At 41.3% G+C, this 17851-nt stretch overlaps 3 protein-coding genes across 4 annotated transcripts; all 3 read right to left on the bottom strand.

Moving 5' to 3' along the window:
• Nucleotides 1-529: 529 nt before the first annotated feature.
• On the bottom strand, nucleotides 530-5670 carry fam76b (family with sequence similarity 76 member B). Its single transcript, XM_069725532.1, has 10 exons — nucleotides 5116-5670; nucleotides 3925-3989; nucleotides 3761-3815; nucleotides 3497-3652; nucleotides 3227-3411; nucleotides 3079-3129; nucleotides 2913-2990; nucleotides 2635-2770; nucleotides 2446-2547; nucleotides 530-1698 (listed from the first exon to the last, which is right to left on the bottom strand). The coding sequence occupies exons 1-10, from the start codon at nucleotides 5200-5202 to the stop codon at nucleotides 1609-1611; spliced, it is 1005 nt and encodes a 334-aa protein (XP_069581633.1). The 5' UTR covers nucleotides 5203-5670; the 3' UTR covers nucleotides 530-1608.
• An 841-nt stretch (nucleotides 5671-6511) lies between these two features.
• Nucleotides 6512-13058, bottom strand: mtmr2 (myotubularin related protein 2). Its single transcript, XM_069725531.1, has 16 exons — nucleotides 12810-13058; nucleotides 11954-12056; nucleotides 11829-11852; nucleotides 11683-11749; nucleotides 11500-11594; nucleotides 11312-11416; nucleotides 10972-11076; nucleotides 10798-10881; nucleotides 10554-10703; nucleotides 10273-10461; nucleotides 9493-9678; nucleotides 9189-9395; nucleotides 8988-9080; nucleotides 8785-8898; nucleotides 8463-8639; nucleotides 6512-8370 (listed from the first exon to the last, which is right to left on the bottom strand). Exons 1-16 carry the CDS (start codon nucleotides 12887-12889, stop codon nucleotides 8206-8208), a joined length of 1944 nt encoding a protein of 647 aa, XP_069581632.1. The 5' UTR covers nucleotides 12890-13058; the 3' UTR covers nucleotides 6512-8205.
• Nucleotides 13059-13566: 508 nt separating this feature from the next.
• On the bottom strand, nucleotides 13567-16304 carry cwc15 (CWC15 spliceosome associated protein homolog). 2 transcript variants are annotated; one of them, XM_069725533.1, is made up of 7 exons: nucleotides 16268-16304; nucleotides 15517-15658; nucleotides 15294-15406; nucleotides 15059-15159; nucleotides 14866-14976; nucleotides 14610-14740; nucleotides 13567-14501 (listed from the first exon to the last, which is right to left on the bottom strand). In XM_069725533.1, the coding sequence occupies exons 2-7, from the start codon at nucleotides 15645-15647 to the stop codon at nucleotides 14372-14374; spliced, it is 717 nt and encodes a 238-aa protein (XP_069581634.1). In that variant the 5' UTR covers nucleotides 15648-15658; nucleotides 16268-16304; the 3' UTR covers nucleotides 13567-14371. The 2 variants fall into 2 exon arrangements, with proteins under 2 accessions (XP_069581634.1, XP_069581636.1); XM_069725535.1 differs by having other exon boundaries at nucleotides 15517-15661; nucleotides 16268-16295.
• Between the last annotated feature and the right edge of the window lie 1547 nt (nucleotides 16305-17851).

Here is a 17851-nt window from a genome sequence, read left to right as displayed (position 1 = left end):
CATTTTTAATTACAGGTTGAGGGTTTGCTTTATTGCAGTCTTAAATGAACATTTAATAAATGTTGTTACTAAGGGCACCTTTATGTGGAAAACTCACCCTCTCTCAGACCGAACGTGTACAGTTGTTGGAGCATTTCTAATCTCACAACCACTGCAGTGATTTTAGAAAACATCTTATTCAGGATGACAGTTTCTCCACAGAGTACATACAACCTCACAAAAACCAACTAGTGTTCTTTGAAGGATATTATATTGCACATATTAGACATCTCTTCTTCTTTAATTAACCTTTCTGGAATGACGAACATGGCCTTTTATTAGAACTGTAATGTTTGAATGCTGATCAAAGGACCTGATCATTAATATGTAGTACAGTGAGCAGTGGTAATCCTTCCAAGGTGAAAACTTATTCAATAAACGTCCCACATTTTTACTGTATTTCTACTATATGCGCACTATTATTTAAAAGCAATAGAGGTACCAAACTTCCAAAGAACATCTATAAGATGAATAAAAACAAGCATACACGAACAGTTTAGCCAGTTTTAATAGTTTTAAAACACTTGGATTGGAAAAAAGTACAAAAGTGATCCTGGACACCACAGTATGAAACCAGCCCAATAATGTCGGGTGATCGGCGTGTTCCTTTAAAAAGCATCTTCTACAGACATGTTAATTTCAACTGGCCTTACCATACACATACTGTACTCACTAAAACAGATACAAGCAATAAGTTTAAATACAATGGCTGACCCCAGTAACACATTTACAAGTGATTCTTAAAAAACTAATTAAAAGGGGGGAGGGGGGAGAAGTCTGACCACAATGCCATCCGATATCTGGCAGTAAAATCATGCAGTATTACAATCGTTCCACTAAAGAGAAACAGCAAAGCACTACAGCTGTCACACAGTGAGAAAGAGGGCAGCCAAGAGCCGCCTATCGGACAGCCTGTCAAAGTGTTCATTGGTTGTTGTCTGAATTGTTACTGAGAGAGTTTTGTACTGGTGAGCAGCAGCTCAGTGGTCACCCTTCCCACGTTTGCATACACTGTAAAGTTGCACATGATCTCCATGAAGGAGAGCTTGTCCTCAACAATCGCATCCATTTAGAAAAATAGAACTAGTTGCTATTGAAGAAAACCACCCAAAATGTGGGATATTCTCTTAGTATGTTGTGAGGAAATAATAATAATAAAAAAAAAAAAAAAAAAAAAAAAAGCTAAGAAATACAGTTGAATAAATAAAATGCATGACATCCATAAGGATTAGGTGGATACACTGAGTCAACAGAATGCTATCCACATATGCACACCATGCTTTTTGTTTTGGCCCGGCAGTGTTAAAAACGAGGGCTCCATCCCCATCCAAAGTCGCGTCCTATGATCCAGTGGAAAAGTCGACATAAAATATCTAAAACATGTTAACATTTACAGAAAAAGGTTTGCTTTGACTTAACAATTGATTTCCATGGCCGAACATGGTCTCTGGCTTTCACCAATTTAGAATAGCTGACGTTGACGGCAATGAGGGAACACAGGAGGGAGACTTTCACAGTGTTACAAAAATGAAGCCGCTCTGTGTCGTTACCCTGCTAGCCGGCCTATTGTTAGGGCAACAGCAGTGAACTTCCTGTCCGGTCAAACTTTTTCCCCTTTGAGAGGGCAGCCACTTGTTTCATCAACTCCCGGTTCTTGGACTATGGAAACAAATGATAAACTGTGTTAGAAATTAGATGTATAGCTGAATTATTATTATTTTTTTTTAAACAGCTTCTAATCTTGGTTGATTTGAATGGCAGAAAACACACAAGTTGGCTTTAGGATATTACTTTTTGCACATATCCAACACAACAGAGACACCACCAGACATTTATTTCAAGCACTTAACTTCTAATATACGACCACCTATTGACACCAACATGATATATTTAGTTGCAAAGCCAAACAGCAACAGGACCGCTATGGGCACATTTTTGTTTTAAGCCAGATAAATAGGAAAGTCCGATAACTTGGAGGAGGTGATTTGTAGGATTTGCAGCAAAAAGGTGGTGTTCAAATGTGGCATTTACATGTTCCAATTGTCAACGCCAATAAATGCCTCTTCTTTCTTAGGTTTACGTGTGTTATGAAACCATGATACTTTAATACTGACATAAAATGAACAGAAAAAGACTTTCAATTATCTGTATTACAATTAATTGTCAACTAAAATTTCATGAATGTGGCAGCTCTGCTTAGAACCTGCACATCAAACATTTGGGCCTTAACACCGACACAGTGAATACAGGGTGCATGTTTTATTAGTTAATAAGGAGCTGAGAGCAGTGAAGGGAAAAAGAAAACACAACACGCACATCTTGTCCCACAATATTCTAGAAAGATGTTTAAACTATGGAGCACTTCCATTATTGGCCATTTTCATGACACTAAACACGTGTTCCTACCTGCTGTTGCTCCATAGATTCTTTGTGCGACTTCTCCATTTGGTTCATCTTCACTCTCATGTTGGACTCCTGGTACTGAAAGTCGGCTTTGAGCTCTGTGAGCTGGAGGAGAATTTCATCATTCAATCACTACTTCAAAATAAGCTCTGACTGATTAGCGCTGGAGGTTAGTCGACGCCGATGACTCACCTTTCGGTCCTTTTCTAAAATGGTCTGATCTCGTTGCTGCAGGAGTCTCTTCAGTGACATCACTTCCTCTTTCAGCTGGCTGATGAGAATGAAGTTGTCCGTTCCACCAGAATCCATAGACTGGGTGATGGAACTACTGGTGGGAGAGAGGAGGGAGCATGAAGCTAATGCTGAGCTGGGTAGTCACTGTGGATGGAGGTTTAAGCAATAACTATTTTTTTACGCGAGGAAAAAAATTTGAGTTAACGTTTCCCCAACAGTTACAACAGCAGTCATACCTGTCCCCGTTGGATGGCTTCATTTCCAGTTTTGGTTTCTTCTTTGGAGTCTCCTTCTGGATTGAAGACGATTTATGGCTGCAAAAACCCCCAAGATTGCAGCGTACATAAAACTTCTGCCAAGCGCAGGTACAATTTATAGCTCAAATAAGAAAGACATTTTTACCTCTGCTTCCACAGTCCCTGCTCCTGCTCAGGACTCAAGCTCCCACTCAGTCTGTAAAAGATGGGCAAACTTAGCCAAAAACACAAATCGTTTTCACCATTATGAGCTGAAAAGCAACTCTGACTGAGAGAGAAGTGGCTCGACATACTTGTGGTGAGAACTGCTGTGTCTGTGTTGGTGGTGGTGGTGATGATGGTGCTGTCTGGAGTGATGGTCCTTCTCGTTGAGGGATGAGGAGTTGGAAGAACCGAAGCCCTTCCTCTGCTCCTTCGTCTTCTGCAGGACGCGGCGGTAGGACAGCGTGCAGAGCCAGCACAGCAGTTTACCATCCACCTGTAACACGAGACAGGAGCTCGTAAGACTCGTTGTTACCCACTTATTGTATACTTACACTGCACGTGTGTTAGATGTTTCATACCTTTCTCCTGCCCTCCTCCTTACGGTCAAAGGCGCACTGCTGTTTGCATTGTTCACAGGTCTGTGGCGGTCCATATTTCTTCTCTGAGTTGGTGCAACGCTGACACTTTGTCCCGATAAAAGCTGCAATGATGTTACAGTACTGGCAGGGCTTGGGCTGCAAAGACAGACAAAAACAACTATAAAATGAAAAATTAAGTCAATAAAGCTGGAGTGAGGAAAACAGCTGGTGTTGGACGTGCTTCGGCAGAAACCTGCAACTCACTGTTCCAAACTGTTTGACGTTCTGGGCACATTTCTTGCAGATTGTATTTGTTTTACTGTAAAGAATAAACAGAAGAAAACAAATTTTATAAAAAAGCAAAGAAACTCATTGGATTTGCGAGAATAAAAGGTGGAAATCATCACCGCTAGGAGCACACGCGTTACCTTTCCTGCTGAAACTCAGATCTGCAGTACGTGCACTTCACGATGGGGTGTGCGATGCGACACTCCTACGGCACCAAAACAAAGAAATGTCAGTGTTCTCGTGACAGTCTGTTTATGTATTTGGTGCTCGCTGAATCCTAGTATGTTTTCCTAATTCCACCAGCATGCTATGTTTTTTGTTATAGCATACGCACAGACATGGAAAAATGGTACTTATGAAATTGGAGCTCCTGTATGTTGGCAGACTATTGGCCACAATCAAACACTTGTATATTTAATTAGAAGTACGTTTTTTCGTATTTTAGGTAACTTAAGGCTGGGCAATAATTCATCCTATTGTGGTATGAGAATAGATATTGTCTTTGGATATATCGTTTGGATCTCCTAATATTGTAATAAACCATGATTGTTGTATTTCCCTGTTTTTAAAGGCTGCATTACAGTGAAGTAAGATTATACAGTGAATTTACCAGACTGTTCTGCCTCTTTTATTATTTGCCTTTATCCACTTAGTTAAAATATCCACATTACTTGTGATCATCTATCAAAAGTAATGTGGATATTGTAAATTTGGTTTGGCACTAGTGTAACTAAAGCCATAATCAGTGAATAACTGCTGGGCAAATGTAACTTTAACAAAAATGTAAAACCCTTTGATAAAGAGATGCAACAGTTGTCTGCATCATAGTGTTCAGTAGCTGACCTTGTACATGCAAATAAGACTTCTGCAACTGATCAGGGAGAAAGTGCTGGAGATATATTTACAGCAAATATTCACCAGGGGAGCGTGACAGCAAAGTTATCCTTCATAATGCTGTTCTCTGGCAGAAAAGAGGTCTGCTCATCAGCACTGCCACTACATCTGAAGTCCTACAAGAGCAACACGTTGGCAGTGACAAGTAGTATACTTCATTTAATGCTCCGCGAGCAAATATTCAGCAGGTGAAATCGGTGTCGTAATTGTGGTATTACTCTTTAACAAACAGCACCCAAACATGGTTACGCTATCTGGTTGCATAATCTTAGCCTGCCTAACCTGCTGCTTGGTCTGAACACCATCACCCCCGGGGGGGCGGCCACAACACGCACACACTCTTTTCTTTTTTTAAATCTCCTGATTGTTTACGTCTTGTTTGCAGCCATCCTCGATCTCACACACACACACACACACACACACTCACACTCCCAAACCTTGCACAGCTGCTGGCCCTGCGACAGCTCCTCGAAGGGGTACCGCTGGTTGCACTTCGTGCAGGCGTACAGAGCCGACGTTGCCATTTCTCGACCCGACTGGAAACCACCGAGCAGAGAGGAGGCGGAGGAGGAGGAGGAGGAGGAGGAGGTGGAGGTGGAGGAGAGCCCGAGTCCAGCTGCAAACTGAACGGATTAACGGCGCTATTTTCCTTTCCAGCCGCTCGCTTAATTGAGGACACGCACCGCGTTGGCATCCAGCTTTAGCTGGCGTTAGCTGGCTCGGCTACGTAGCGGAGGACAACACAGAAATAGCTTAGCTGGAGGGAGCAGGCGAAGAACAATAAACTCCAGATATCTGTGGGCTTTCACTGCTCGTACGTCATCCAGCCACACGAACTCGGGCTCGACCGATTTGTTGTGCCGCCACAGAAGCAACCCGCTGGTAACGATTTGGCTATTTATGTCCAAGTTTCCGCTGTTCTCGCCAAGAAAGCTATTTTCCTTGTGTTTTCCTTCTCTCTTTTCGTATCGACGCCGTCGTCGTCATGTAACCGGAAGTGGCCGACAGCTCCCGAAGAAGAAAGGAAACCTATCGCGACACAACATCCATCCGCGGGATTTACATTTTTAAATCTGCGGAGCCAATCACGTGTCAGGATTTCATTCAACACGTTTCCACATCACGTATAATCACTTTATAAACGTGCAGTCTTTAACTAGTTTCATCACCAAAGTGACGAATGAACTCGTGTTTATTGAGAGTTTAATTTTTTTTTTTTATTTGATTGTAAATATTGAGTCATTAATGTCACACCATCCCCATTAAAATCTGCAAATTCTCAAGTTGTCCAGATATGTGGATACATTGTTATGATGTAACCGTAGACTGTGTATAAAAGGATGTAACCCATCCTCAGCTTGCAGAGGAGACAGTGTAGTTAACTGTGTTGTGGTGTTTTGTCCCGGGACCCTGTTGTCGGGAGTTTCGGAGGAGACTGCAGCTCACTGCGATACTAAAAAAAAAGCACCTGATAATAGGGACTATCTAGGGACAATGGGAAATCACAACTATAATGGAAGCAACTGCACTTTAACTACATTCTGCTAACATTCATGTCCTTCTACTTAAGTAGGATTTGTTTCACTTGTAATGGAGTATTTCATACTGCTGAATTAGTACTTTCTCTTAAGGTTCTGAATACTTCTGCTCCTTTATCACATCTTTGTGTGACTCCTTTGAGTTAACCGCTTGTTAGTCGACAAAACACAAACAACGTTATCAATGCTGGAAATATTGTTTCCTTTTCTTTTTTGCAGACATAATAATAATAATTAAAAAAAAGACCCCAAAAGGTAACAAAGAGTTTCCTACATAGTATCAGCATTTTTATTATATGTTTTAGCACAGTTTGATATTTGACAGTACAGTGTGACATTGCTGCTGCCTGCAGTAAATCCCTGTCTAAATTCAAGTTTTAAAGTCATGAAAAGCAAACAGCACTGCAGCCATGATTTCACCCTCCATTCCTCTTAAAGGGAGAGTAATTCAGTGTCGGTGGCAACACAGATGTGAATACAGATGTAGATGCATGAATAAATAGAAAGGTCATAAGGAATAACATGTCTGTTAATTACTTCAGGATGTCTTAAAGCTTAAGAATATGGTTGTGTTTATGTTTTCAGATCAAAGTCTAGACTGCCCCACAGTCACACTGATTTAGGACTTGATCTTTCTTAATTTATAATAAAAGGCACTCTTTATCTTTTGTTTTATGGTGAAAGCATGATCAGAGATATTTAATGCTAGAAAGACAAATTGTTGTTCTACGTGTAATTAGGGTTCAGCGATTAAATTGAAACAATGACAGCTAAACCCCAGAAACGGACCGGAGGGTGTCGTGATCACATCATGCTAACGTAACAAATCGTACTGAATGAATTGAGGCCGAGTCGCGTGTTTATTGTAAGTATTCACATACGCAGTGGAAAGGCTATAAGGCTAAAACACTGTATTTACTGTTAAACGCAATTACAAACTGTGCCCACTCTTCTTCTGTTAGTCTCCCAGTCATTCAGAACAAGGCACAGATAATCAAACTAAAAAAAGCAAACAACCAAAGTAAATTAGTCGTGGTGTTACACATTCTGCTGCCTATAAAACTGATATTGGTTGATTCTGGCTTTGAAGAGCATCTGCAAGAAACATTTACACATAAATGATTACTGGGACTAAATGAACATTGCATATTTTTTGCAAGTTATTCATATTGTATGGAGCGATTTCAAATCAACTTCTAAAGTGAGATAGAAGGTTTGTGACTTATAAATACAAGTCTGAACTACAAGATAATAAATACTGTTAACTAGTTTGAAAAATGAAACTTAAACTCACTCAGTGAAAGGAATGTCATCCATGACACATAAAAGTATTCCTTCAAAAAAGATATTTGGTCACAACCATCTAAAAGGAGCTGATTTGTGAAGACAACTTTTTTTTAATGTACTCTTTGACTATTTGTTTAATATTAGAAGAAGCTAATGTTACAGGCCTTCAGCTGCATTTCTAAATGAATATCAAACAACTCCCGAGCTGTTTAGTTGGTTTTAGTACAAGTTTTCGTTCATGAGCAAAAATAATCTTTGCACTGAACATCTTCTCAATTGCTTCTGCTGTAGTGCTTTTGAAATGAAGAGCAAGGAATGCGTGTTCCTATGAAGTGTGTAAGGCATAAAGATTTAACCCGAGTAATATTTAGTGTACTTGAAGAAACACTGATTGTAGGTATGCTAAAACCGTTCTCGCTATTCTGGTGACATGTCTTCTCAGACCTGGAGTAACAGTTCAACATGGCTGTAGTCAAGTGCAGACTCTACGTGCCCTGTGAGAGATGCAACTATAGGAATCTGCCTATTCAAACTTTTGGTGGTAGTGTGTGAACGCTGTGTGTCTGTGTGTGTGTGTCACTCAAACAGGCAGCTTTGTACACAGGTCCTTCATGGCACCAAAGTGTGGGCTACTTATTGCGACAGTGCGGCACCTTCACACGGCTTCCGCTTCTGTGGCCGTTACAAGGCGGCAGGTTTGTGTCAAACGAAGGTCTGCACCGGGGTGATGGAGCGCGTGGGCGAGCCCGCCCGCTCGGAGGAAGAGGAGGCCGAGCGGTTCGTTACCTCTCGCTGCAGCTCGTCCACTCTTTTCTGCAGCTCGGCGCGCTTTGCCAACAGCTCCTTGTAGCGCTGATGAACGGGTTCCTGGCAGAAGGAAAACATTGGAATACGTATAATGAAGTGCTGTTTACTGGATTTTTAACGGCGTACTGAAGTAACCAGGCTTCACGACATACCTGAGGTCTCATGCGAGGGTTCCAGCGGATGTAGTAGCCAACCCAAAGCTCCAGGTGGCGCAGGCTGACTACCGGGAACAGCACATGGTTGGAGTAGTTCACATACAAAGGATTGGTGAACTCCTCCAACTGGCTGTTAATGTAGGACCATAGCGAGACTGTCCTCTTGGGAATCTCCTGTAAAATAGAAGGTGTGGACGTCACCGTCGCTGACCATGCAACCAACCTCCGAACTGGTGACAGACTTTGATTCTTTGCACTATTTGTGCCTCAAGAAATTCCCCAAATCATACATTTTTGAGAGAAACAAACATCTCCTTACTTCCTTCAGCCTTTGCTGTTCGCTGTTATACAAGAACGTCCCAAACAAGCAGCTGTACAGGTGATCCAGGATGGTGACCAGGAAGTATTCATTGAACTCGAAGGCTGCAGGAAACTTGTATAAAAACAGATTCATTAATATCCTTAAAATATCTTCTTTTTTTTTTTCACATCCAGCACCTTAGTTCGAAACGTGTTACTTACCTGGCGAGTCAACTGCCAGACGCAGTCGATGAACTGAATAAAAACAGGTGAACGGTCTGCGTCCGTGTGGTTTTTATCGCCGTGACCGATACGCTGGCACAAACCAAAGAAGGAGAAATCAGTTGTGCATCTGGAGCTTTGAATGCCACCTGACTACGCTGAGATTTTCATAATGACAAAAGTACAAGCTGATTTGTTTACCAGCTGGAAGCGGTGACCGAAACTCAGCCACTCTTTCTCGAGCAGCACTTCGAAGCCACGGATGGTGCGGTAGTAGCCGTCCAGCATGAGCATGGACAAGGAGGTGAGCTGCGCCGTGCGGTCCCAGCCGTCGCTGCAGTGCACCACCACCGACGTTTTCCCCGACTCCACTTTGTCTGCGATCCTCAGCGCTCCGGCCAGGATCAACTGCACACACGAACACGGATACACAAACATAAGCACGGTGAAGAAGAGCACGGTATCAGCTCATCTTCCATGTTTTTACTTCAATCGTTATGCTCACCTTGATGTGCTCGAGCCAGTGAGTGGACTCCAGATTGGAGAGCCAGTGGGAGTCCTCGATATTTGGGTAGACCACGTCCTTCAGCTTGCGTAGAGACTCTCTCATGACGTGGATGTTGTGAATGTCCAAGAACACCAGCTCAGCGTTTTGATACGCATCCTCACTTTCATATCCACCTCCTTTCATCTGTAGAAAACAAGCAGAGGGCAGGTTGGTTATGGAGATCCACTGAGCAAAGACCAACAAAAGGTATGTTGTACAACAACTGACAGTAACCTTTGACCTCCGTGGACAGAAGACAGACGACATTAAAATACAACGCTTTTCCTTTTAATTAGAGCTCCAGGCAGCAAAGTTGTAGAAGTCCCATTTTGTTTTTCAATTATTATTGTGCAGCAAAAACCGTGAGGCCTAGAATCACCAGAATTGGCTGGCAGGTTGGAAACACCCTGCACTACTCAGACTATAAAACATGAGGTACTGCACCCATAGGTGGCGCTGTAACCGTCAAGTTTGCAATTGGGTTCTGATATCAAAAACCATGTAGAAAGTTTATTTGGTACAGTAACTTTTCTCAATATATTGCATTGACAACTTTGCCTTGTTGCTGGTTGTCTCTCAACCCTTTGGATGAGGGGTTTGAATCCCAGTGGAGGTTTCGTAAACTGGAGTGGAGGTTTCTGAATTTTTTGCAACAACATCTACAAGGCTGCTTGGACCCTGATCAATGCCACTTACAGCTATATTAAATATTGTGTTTTTAAAATGAGACTTAGAGACCTTGTTGGCAGCAGCATTGACACTGGGCCTGGCATCAAAAATGAAGAGTTTATGGGACTGAGCGTTGGCATCCATGATCGCCTGGAGGTATTTCTCGTCCTCTTTGCTGCGCTTCCCGTTTACCCCGACCATCGGCTGACTGCAGCGGGTGACTGTCGCCTGGCTCTCTGGATGGATCCATGACAACACCTACAAGCAACCAAATATTAGCACGGACGTGCTCCTGCAAAGCTTGCGGCATGAGAGGATAGGAACATCCATAAAGAGGAGCAGCCACTCACAGGTATCCTTCCCTTCGCTCGGAATCCTGCGACTCTCTTCAGCTCTTCGTCAGGTATGTTGACAGGTACGGCCAGAGTTGACGGGTAGGTGTCGCACAGCTCGTAGTGATCGTTTACTTTTGTTATTCTCCAGCTTTCATTGGGTATACCCTTGAACAACAACAACAACAAAAAAAGAAACACACCAGCACCCACTGTAAGACGCTTCCTTTAAAATGTAACAAAGCATTCTCCGGTGTCATACCTGTCTTTTGTACTCGGACACAGGGTCATACACCTTCCATCCATTTTCAGGAAACACTTGTCCATATTCAAAGGCAAAGATTTGCTGTGGAGAGTGGTAGGAGGGACAGATTTATCAGTCTGTAGTCTGTGCAGAGCTGCAACGTCAGCAACATTGAGGCTGACAGTCACTCACCAGCCCGTTGGAAACAGGAAACGCAAATTTCATCAGGACTTCGAAGATGGACTTCCTGAGTGTGTCCTCCATCTGTTTGTGTGCGAAGCGTAGATTACGCATATCCTGCATAGAGGCAGAGCAGCAGGTCACGGTCAAACTCGGAGGTCAACAACTGCATGTAAATATGGTTTCATAGCCGTTATGGCCTTGTATGCTGTTGTGGAAACAGAGCTTCTCAGAGGTTCAGTTTCTGAATGACCTCTGACTGCGACAGTCTTGTTCATACAGTATTCTGCATCTGTAACCTGTAAATATCATCAGGTGCGGTTATTCTACAAAATTCCCACAGCGCACTCACCTTGCAAACCAGCCCGTAGGACACATCACCGCGGCTCGAAGCGCTCCCGATCTTTTCCACACGACTCACCACCCCGAGGGGCAAGTCGAGCACAAAAGCCGGCTCCTAAAGACCAAATGACCCATCAGCCAAAACAGAACGATTCCTTGAACTGCTTACTGTGGTTGTTAAAAGTTGTCCAAACATACCCTGTCCATGCATTTGAAGAAAAGCCTGTAGTTGGTAATAGTCACTGTTCCCCTCAGCGCTCCAGTGAAAGGACAGAAGTAGGTGACATCTTGGGCTACAAAATCAATTAAAAAAAAAGAATGTTGATTTAGCCAGGAACAACGTATGTATTACTAATGGTTGTGATTGCAGAGAAAACTTGCCCAAGTCTTGCACGGTTTCATTTGGAAGTAACTGTGGTTCTTCTTTGTCCGAGTCTCTCAGCACCTTCTGCAAACATCACATACAAATTATGACTTTAAGTCAGAAAAGTCTCTTGATCTGAAGTATCATTCATGAAATGTTCTACCTTGACAGTGGCTTTGGGCTTGACCTGAGGAACGCAGAGAAGGAGGAGGGTCATGCTTCAGCTATTATCACAAATTATTTGAACACAATAGAAGAATAGGATCGAGCTATGTGGAGCCTACTGACCCTGAGCTCTGGGGAAAACTCTGCAGAGGTTGACACGGAGTCAGAGGACATGGCAGACGGCGGTTTGGTCTGGGCAGACCGGTCCGAGCGAGAGGTGGACGTGCTGGTAAAAGATAATACGACGACAAATGAGGAAAGAAAAACAATGACTTCCCTCCACTTGTGATAACTGAATTCCTATTTGACAAAGCTTTTAGTCTGGACTGTTAAAGGCCTAGGCTGGTGGAGACCTTCAATGATGCATTGAGCTCATCTCCTTTCTCTTTCACTATGGCATTTGTATACCACCACTGCATCACATCAACTTTATATCTTCTCTGTCCTGTGGGTTCCTATCCATAATGTTGTTTAGATCATTTATGATGCAAAACAAAAAGAAAAAGACAGGTTGTGTCTAGTTCCAGCTTCTCAAAAGTATTCTTCTGCTGTATAACTTTCTTACATCTTCAAGTTTTGGATAAAACAATTCATTTGAATGCAACATCCTGGGGCGGAGGATACAAATTTAATCAAAAACGATAAGTATGACAATCAATGCAACAAATACGCATATGTCATCAGTGAAGGCTCCGGTAACTTGACTGGATCACATCAAAACGTATGTGATTATTCGAATAATCTATTAAAACCGGATATTAATTGATAAACCGTCACAGCGGTGCCCTAATTTACTGCTGACGTTATTGGTCGTCTCGTCCCAGTTTGTGACCCGGATTACATGACCGGGGTCTCAACAGTCACTTCTGAAAGGTTACAAAAAGTAAGACACATTATCTTAGGTGATAAAACCCTAATAATTAACCTCTAAAGCTTTTATTTAGCTGCGAAAGCGTTGTGTTGTGGTGGTTTCAGATACCTGGACAATGAATCAACACTTGGCTGTCGGGAGGAGGAGCGCTTGGAGCCCAGGCTGTCGATGCTGCTGCTCTTCTCCATGACCTCTCCGGTTCAAGACTCTGGATAAACCGGTGCTGTGAACCCCCCTAGTGTGCGACAGAAGTCCGGGTATCCACCGAAAAACGCCTTTAAACCCCCACTCGGAGCCCAGCAAATCCACACAAACAAAAGGAAGCTGCCATCTTTTCCCAGAAGCCTCCCAAATCCCCGTCACAAGGAGGCGATTGTTGGAGCTAGCGCCCCCTGGCGGCTGTGCGTGCGGGGTGACGCATGTTCGCATGCTGCTTCACTGCTCTTTGTACATATCGGTTTCTTTATTTTAATTTGTCCAAATTTTAATTCCAGAAATAGTTTTCGGTACCAAACAACCAAAACGAAAAAAAAAAATCTTAGCTTGCTACACACCAGAAAGTCGAGAATAACTGAATTATAATTACTTACTGATTATCTTAATGAAAGCATCACACTAATTTTAAAAACAGATTTTCCTTGTTAACCCATCCAATGAAGTGCAATAAATGCCGCATTTATAACTGTTTTAGGTATATTTATCTACTTGTTTCTAGAATAAATACAAAATTTAAAAAAGGCCCCACTGCTTTGTAGTTAAACTTACACGTAAACATGTATACCTCACATCATTTTTATATTATGCATATATAATTGATCGGTTAGCCTATTTAATACATTTGGTCAATACATTAGTAAATTCATTGTTTTCAATATTGTCATTTATTTATTTAATCAGTGCAGTATTAATTCACTAAACGGTGTGTGTTTACATTTGTTAAGACAGCCAGTCATCATTTGTTCGTACACATGGTCTGAGGTCATCCTAAATTTGTTGGTAGAGTAAGAACACATTCAGGAAAGAAGATATTAATGAATCATAGATATGCGTGTCAAATGTACATACTGTTAAAGAATGAGGCCAATTGTCCTATAATATAGCTAACTCGGCAGGATTGTATGAAGTTTTGAGATTTTCTTAAAATTTGAAACTCAGCTCAGATAACATTTAAGAAAAACACTTGTATTAAACTGCTGCGCAAGACAACACTACTATTTAAAATTGCGAAATGAAATATAATTCCAGTATTGAGGAAGAATTATTTTCCAGATGAAAACTAATTTATTAGTAAATTCATGATTAATAGTCTATCACTTGTTCAATTCTTTATATTGTCAAAGGTCCTTATAAGTGTGAACATTCATGAAATCCATTTCCCAGAGAAATTCCTGTGAGCCAAGTCATTGTTTATTAAAAAAAAAAAACTAGAAAAAAAAGCTGCATCACATTTGAAAAAAATTTCACTCAACTTTAAACAATCTTTATTTAAAGTGTGTGACTCGCCAACTCATTTATATACAGCATTGTACCTGTTGACTGTACAGATACTAATGAATGCAGAATGTATTTGAATGTCATTGACCATTGTTTGGACAGAGAGCAACGAGGAGACCAAAGGCATTCGATTAAAAAATATCAATAGCAAAACAAATGAACACACAATACGTTCGTTACTTCACATATTTCTCCATAAACTTCTTGTGGAACTCAGAGCGCAGTGTGTCGTTGACAAAACGTTTCTCCTTACGAGCGTCGTCCACTCCTTTGGCACAGTTCTTGAACACAACATCATCGTCCCACCTAGGAGGATATTAATAAATTAACTGATTAGCGGTGAGAGAATAACGTTTTTTCCCCTCAAACATGACACTCATATTGTGCAGGTGTATTTGTGTGTACGCGAGGTACCTTCTCTTGACCCTGAAAGTGTTCTGAGTCTGGCTCATTTGTTGCTGCTGCCCTGCCAGATTAATGAGTGGATTGCCACTCAAGATGTTCTCCATCCGAATCCTCTCCTCCTCTGCCTTCTGCTCTCGCTCCTAAGACGGAGACACGAAATTCATTCAACACAAAGCGGTAACATTTGCTTCCACTCAACTGTAAACCATCCTAATTGCCGACTGCGCTGTCAGTTCTTGCAAACAAATCAGTCTGAAAATTTCACCTTGCGCTCCTGCTCTTCAGCCCGCTCTTTCTTGATCTTCTCAAGTTCGGCCAGAAGAGCTGCAGTGTCGTCGTCATCACTATCTTCCTCGGAGTCCTCGTCCTCATCATCCTATAAACAAACAAACATAAAAAAAGCTTAATTGGTAAGAGGGACTAATCATTAAACCAAATCATACAGCGCGAGCACTTACATCAGTAAGGGGGTCATCAGCATCAAGGTTGGCTGCCGGGATCTGATCCAGCCTGGGCCTCTTTGAAGAAGATGATGATGATGATGATGACGTGGTGTGCTCTGGAAAATTAAAGACCATACAATGCAATTAGTGGCTACAAACATGAGAAAAAAAAATGAAGGAGCTGGACAGAAATATGAACTGAAAGACATTTTACATAAAGGTGAAATGTGTTATCTGAAGAAGGACTGACCCCTTGGTCCCCTCTCCCGGGTCTTTTCACGTGCAGCTACACGCTCCCTCTCCTCCAGCTCCCTGCGAAAGTCACGGGCGCGCACCTCCTCGGGGGCATCCTGGGTAGGTTGCCTGAGGATATGAAAACATATACAGAACTTTTTGTGTGTGTGTGTTTTGCATATATCCACCTTTATAGTGACAGGTTAATGGATGCAGTGGGAACAGCTTGATCTTCTGACCTGTACTTGATCTTTGTGTGACCTGGAAGATCTCGACTGGAGTACTGTTTGGACAGGGCGCTCAAATCACCTTCTCCTTTACCCCTCCCTCCTCTTGCCGGCTCAAATGTTGGTCTTGCAGCTGTAGTCATCTTTGATGGCCCTGCTGGGGCAAGAAGTGAAAGGAGGAAAAAAAAAAAACACGAGTGAAAGAAGACCATTACTAAAAAAAAAAAAAAAAAAACAGAAAAGAAAAAAGATCTGAGAACAATCACACAGGTGAGAAAATTATTAAATTAAAGGGACAATTTGATTTAAAAATAATAATAATAATAATCTGGACCAGGACCAATGTTAAAAGTGAGATATTCCTTTTAATTTACATTAAAATGAAAAAGTTTAAGGCTTCACTTTATCTTTAAACAGATTAACAGACAGTTCAGTAACATGCTAAGAAACATATGACATCTATCAATACGACTTTTGGATGATCATGTCAAAACAGAAGAGGAAAATTATCAGGAAACTTGTTTTCTGGCCAGTTCGTGAGTAAAATACACGCTAAGCCAGCTAGCCACTGCAGCTAATGAATTGCTAGCCGGGATAACCTGATTTAAAAACGCCGCCGAGGAAGAAAATGATGCTCTTTCACCTCTTAAGTCATCTGTATGCCATCAAAGTTCAACACAAAATGTTACAGAAAGTAAAACTATTAAAATCGAATCCGAATTTATGGCATTTCAGATATGAATTTTAAAGTAACAACACTTACGAAGCTGCTACCACACGATGAACGGAAGCCCGAAGACAACAAGGGACGTCATTTCCGGCACAAACCTGATTGGGGCGAAGATGCGTTCACGAACACTCGGGAAAAAACACGATTTTTACATATAGGCCTGTTATTTTGATATTTGGTTAATCCTCGATGCAAAACAGTGTTGCTGTAATCAGGGTATTAAAGTATCACTACAAATATTTTTTACAGTCCACATTTGTCTAAAAGTTGTCTAAATTCAATGAGGGAAACATCAGGCAACAGAGGAGGAGGACAAGTTATGTGCCTTCAAAATTGTGTGCAGTGTTGCAGTGGAGAAGGTATAGTGCAGATACTATCAGATGATGCATAAAAACGTAATCTGCCTTTAATGTAATCCCAGACAACTTTTACTCCCTGTTTGACCCTTCTTGCATGTCTGGATGTTTCCCTGCAAGTCTGTGAGTTTAAAGTTGGTCCTTTGCCATCACTGCATTAGTTGAACATTCAATACTCTGGCTGTGCAGTTTATCACTTCAGTGCTATGTACATTAAATAACTCTGAGCGCCTTAAATATCACAAATCATATTTTGGCTTTTACATAAACGTAACTGCCAGGTGTTCAGGGTTGTTTTATGGTCACATATCTACATTAATTTATGTAATGCAGATGCAGCACATGCAGGTTAGGGAATAAAGCAAATTCCCATAAAGTCTGATACACACAAACTTAAATTATTATCAGTTATTGTGTTTTTAGACTGGTGTACATCTCCCAGGATGGATTCTCATGATATTACATTACATTACATTATATTTCATTTAGCTGACGCTTTTATCCAAAGCGATTTACAATAAGTGCATTTCAACCATGAGGGTACAAAACCCAGAACAACAACAATCAGATATGATTGATATGAACATGAAATCCAGTTTGCAAGACCAGTTTTTACAACTAATATTAAAATAGATCAGGGAAATAGATGGATATTATAGAACCTAGATATTGTTTTTGATTTTGACATCATACTGTGATGTGGCTTCCTTTCTTTTCCTGGTTTTAAAGGCTGCATTACAGTAAAATGATGTCATTGTCTGAACTTACTTTCAGCTCCTCTATTACTTGTCTTTACCCACTTACTCATTTCAACCATATTATTTATGATTATTTATCAAAAATCTCTTTGTGGAAGTATTTTGTGGAAGTGTTGATTATCACCCCAACAATATTGATGCTATATCAAGTTGAGGTATGAAGTCAAAAATATTGTGGTATATGACTTTCCCCATATCAACTGGCCCTACATAAAAATAAATTTCAGTGCAGAAAAACAAGGCTGTAAAGTTGTCAGTAACTGTTAACTTTATTGTCTCCAAGGCTCCATTTGTCTTTTAGCCAGGTGAAGCCCATAAAACACACACACTTTTATGACAAATAAAATTGTGATAAAATACATTAAAAACACAGAAGTTGATCCAAACAAAGCACACAAAATGAACAAAATTGAAATTAGGGCCCGAGCACCGATGGTGCGAAAGCCCTATTGTTATCAAGCGATTATTATTATTCAAAAGACTGAAGTCAAGCTTTTCAGTAA

The sequence above is a fragment of the Brachyistius frenatus genome, unplaced genomic scaffold (genome assembly GCF_029030835.1).
Source record: "Brachyistius frenatus isolate BFR_SWC_R1_liver_20210118 unplaced genomic scaffold, ASM2903083v1 Contig_428, whole genome shotgun sequence".
Classification (NCBI taxonomy): Eukaryota; Metazoa; Chordata; class Actinopteri; family Embiotocidae; genus Brachyistius; species Brachyistius frenatus.
This window is presented reverse-complemented; position numbering and strand designations above follow the sequence as displayed.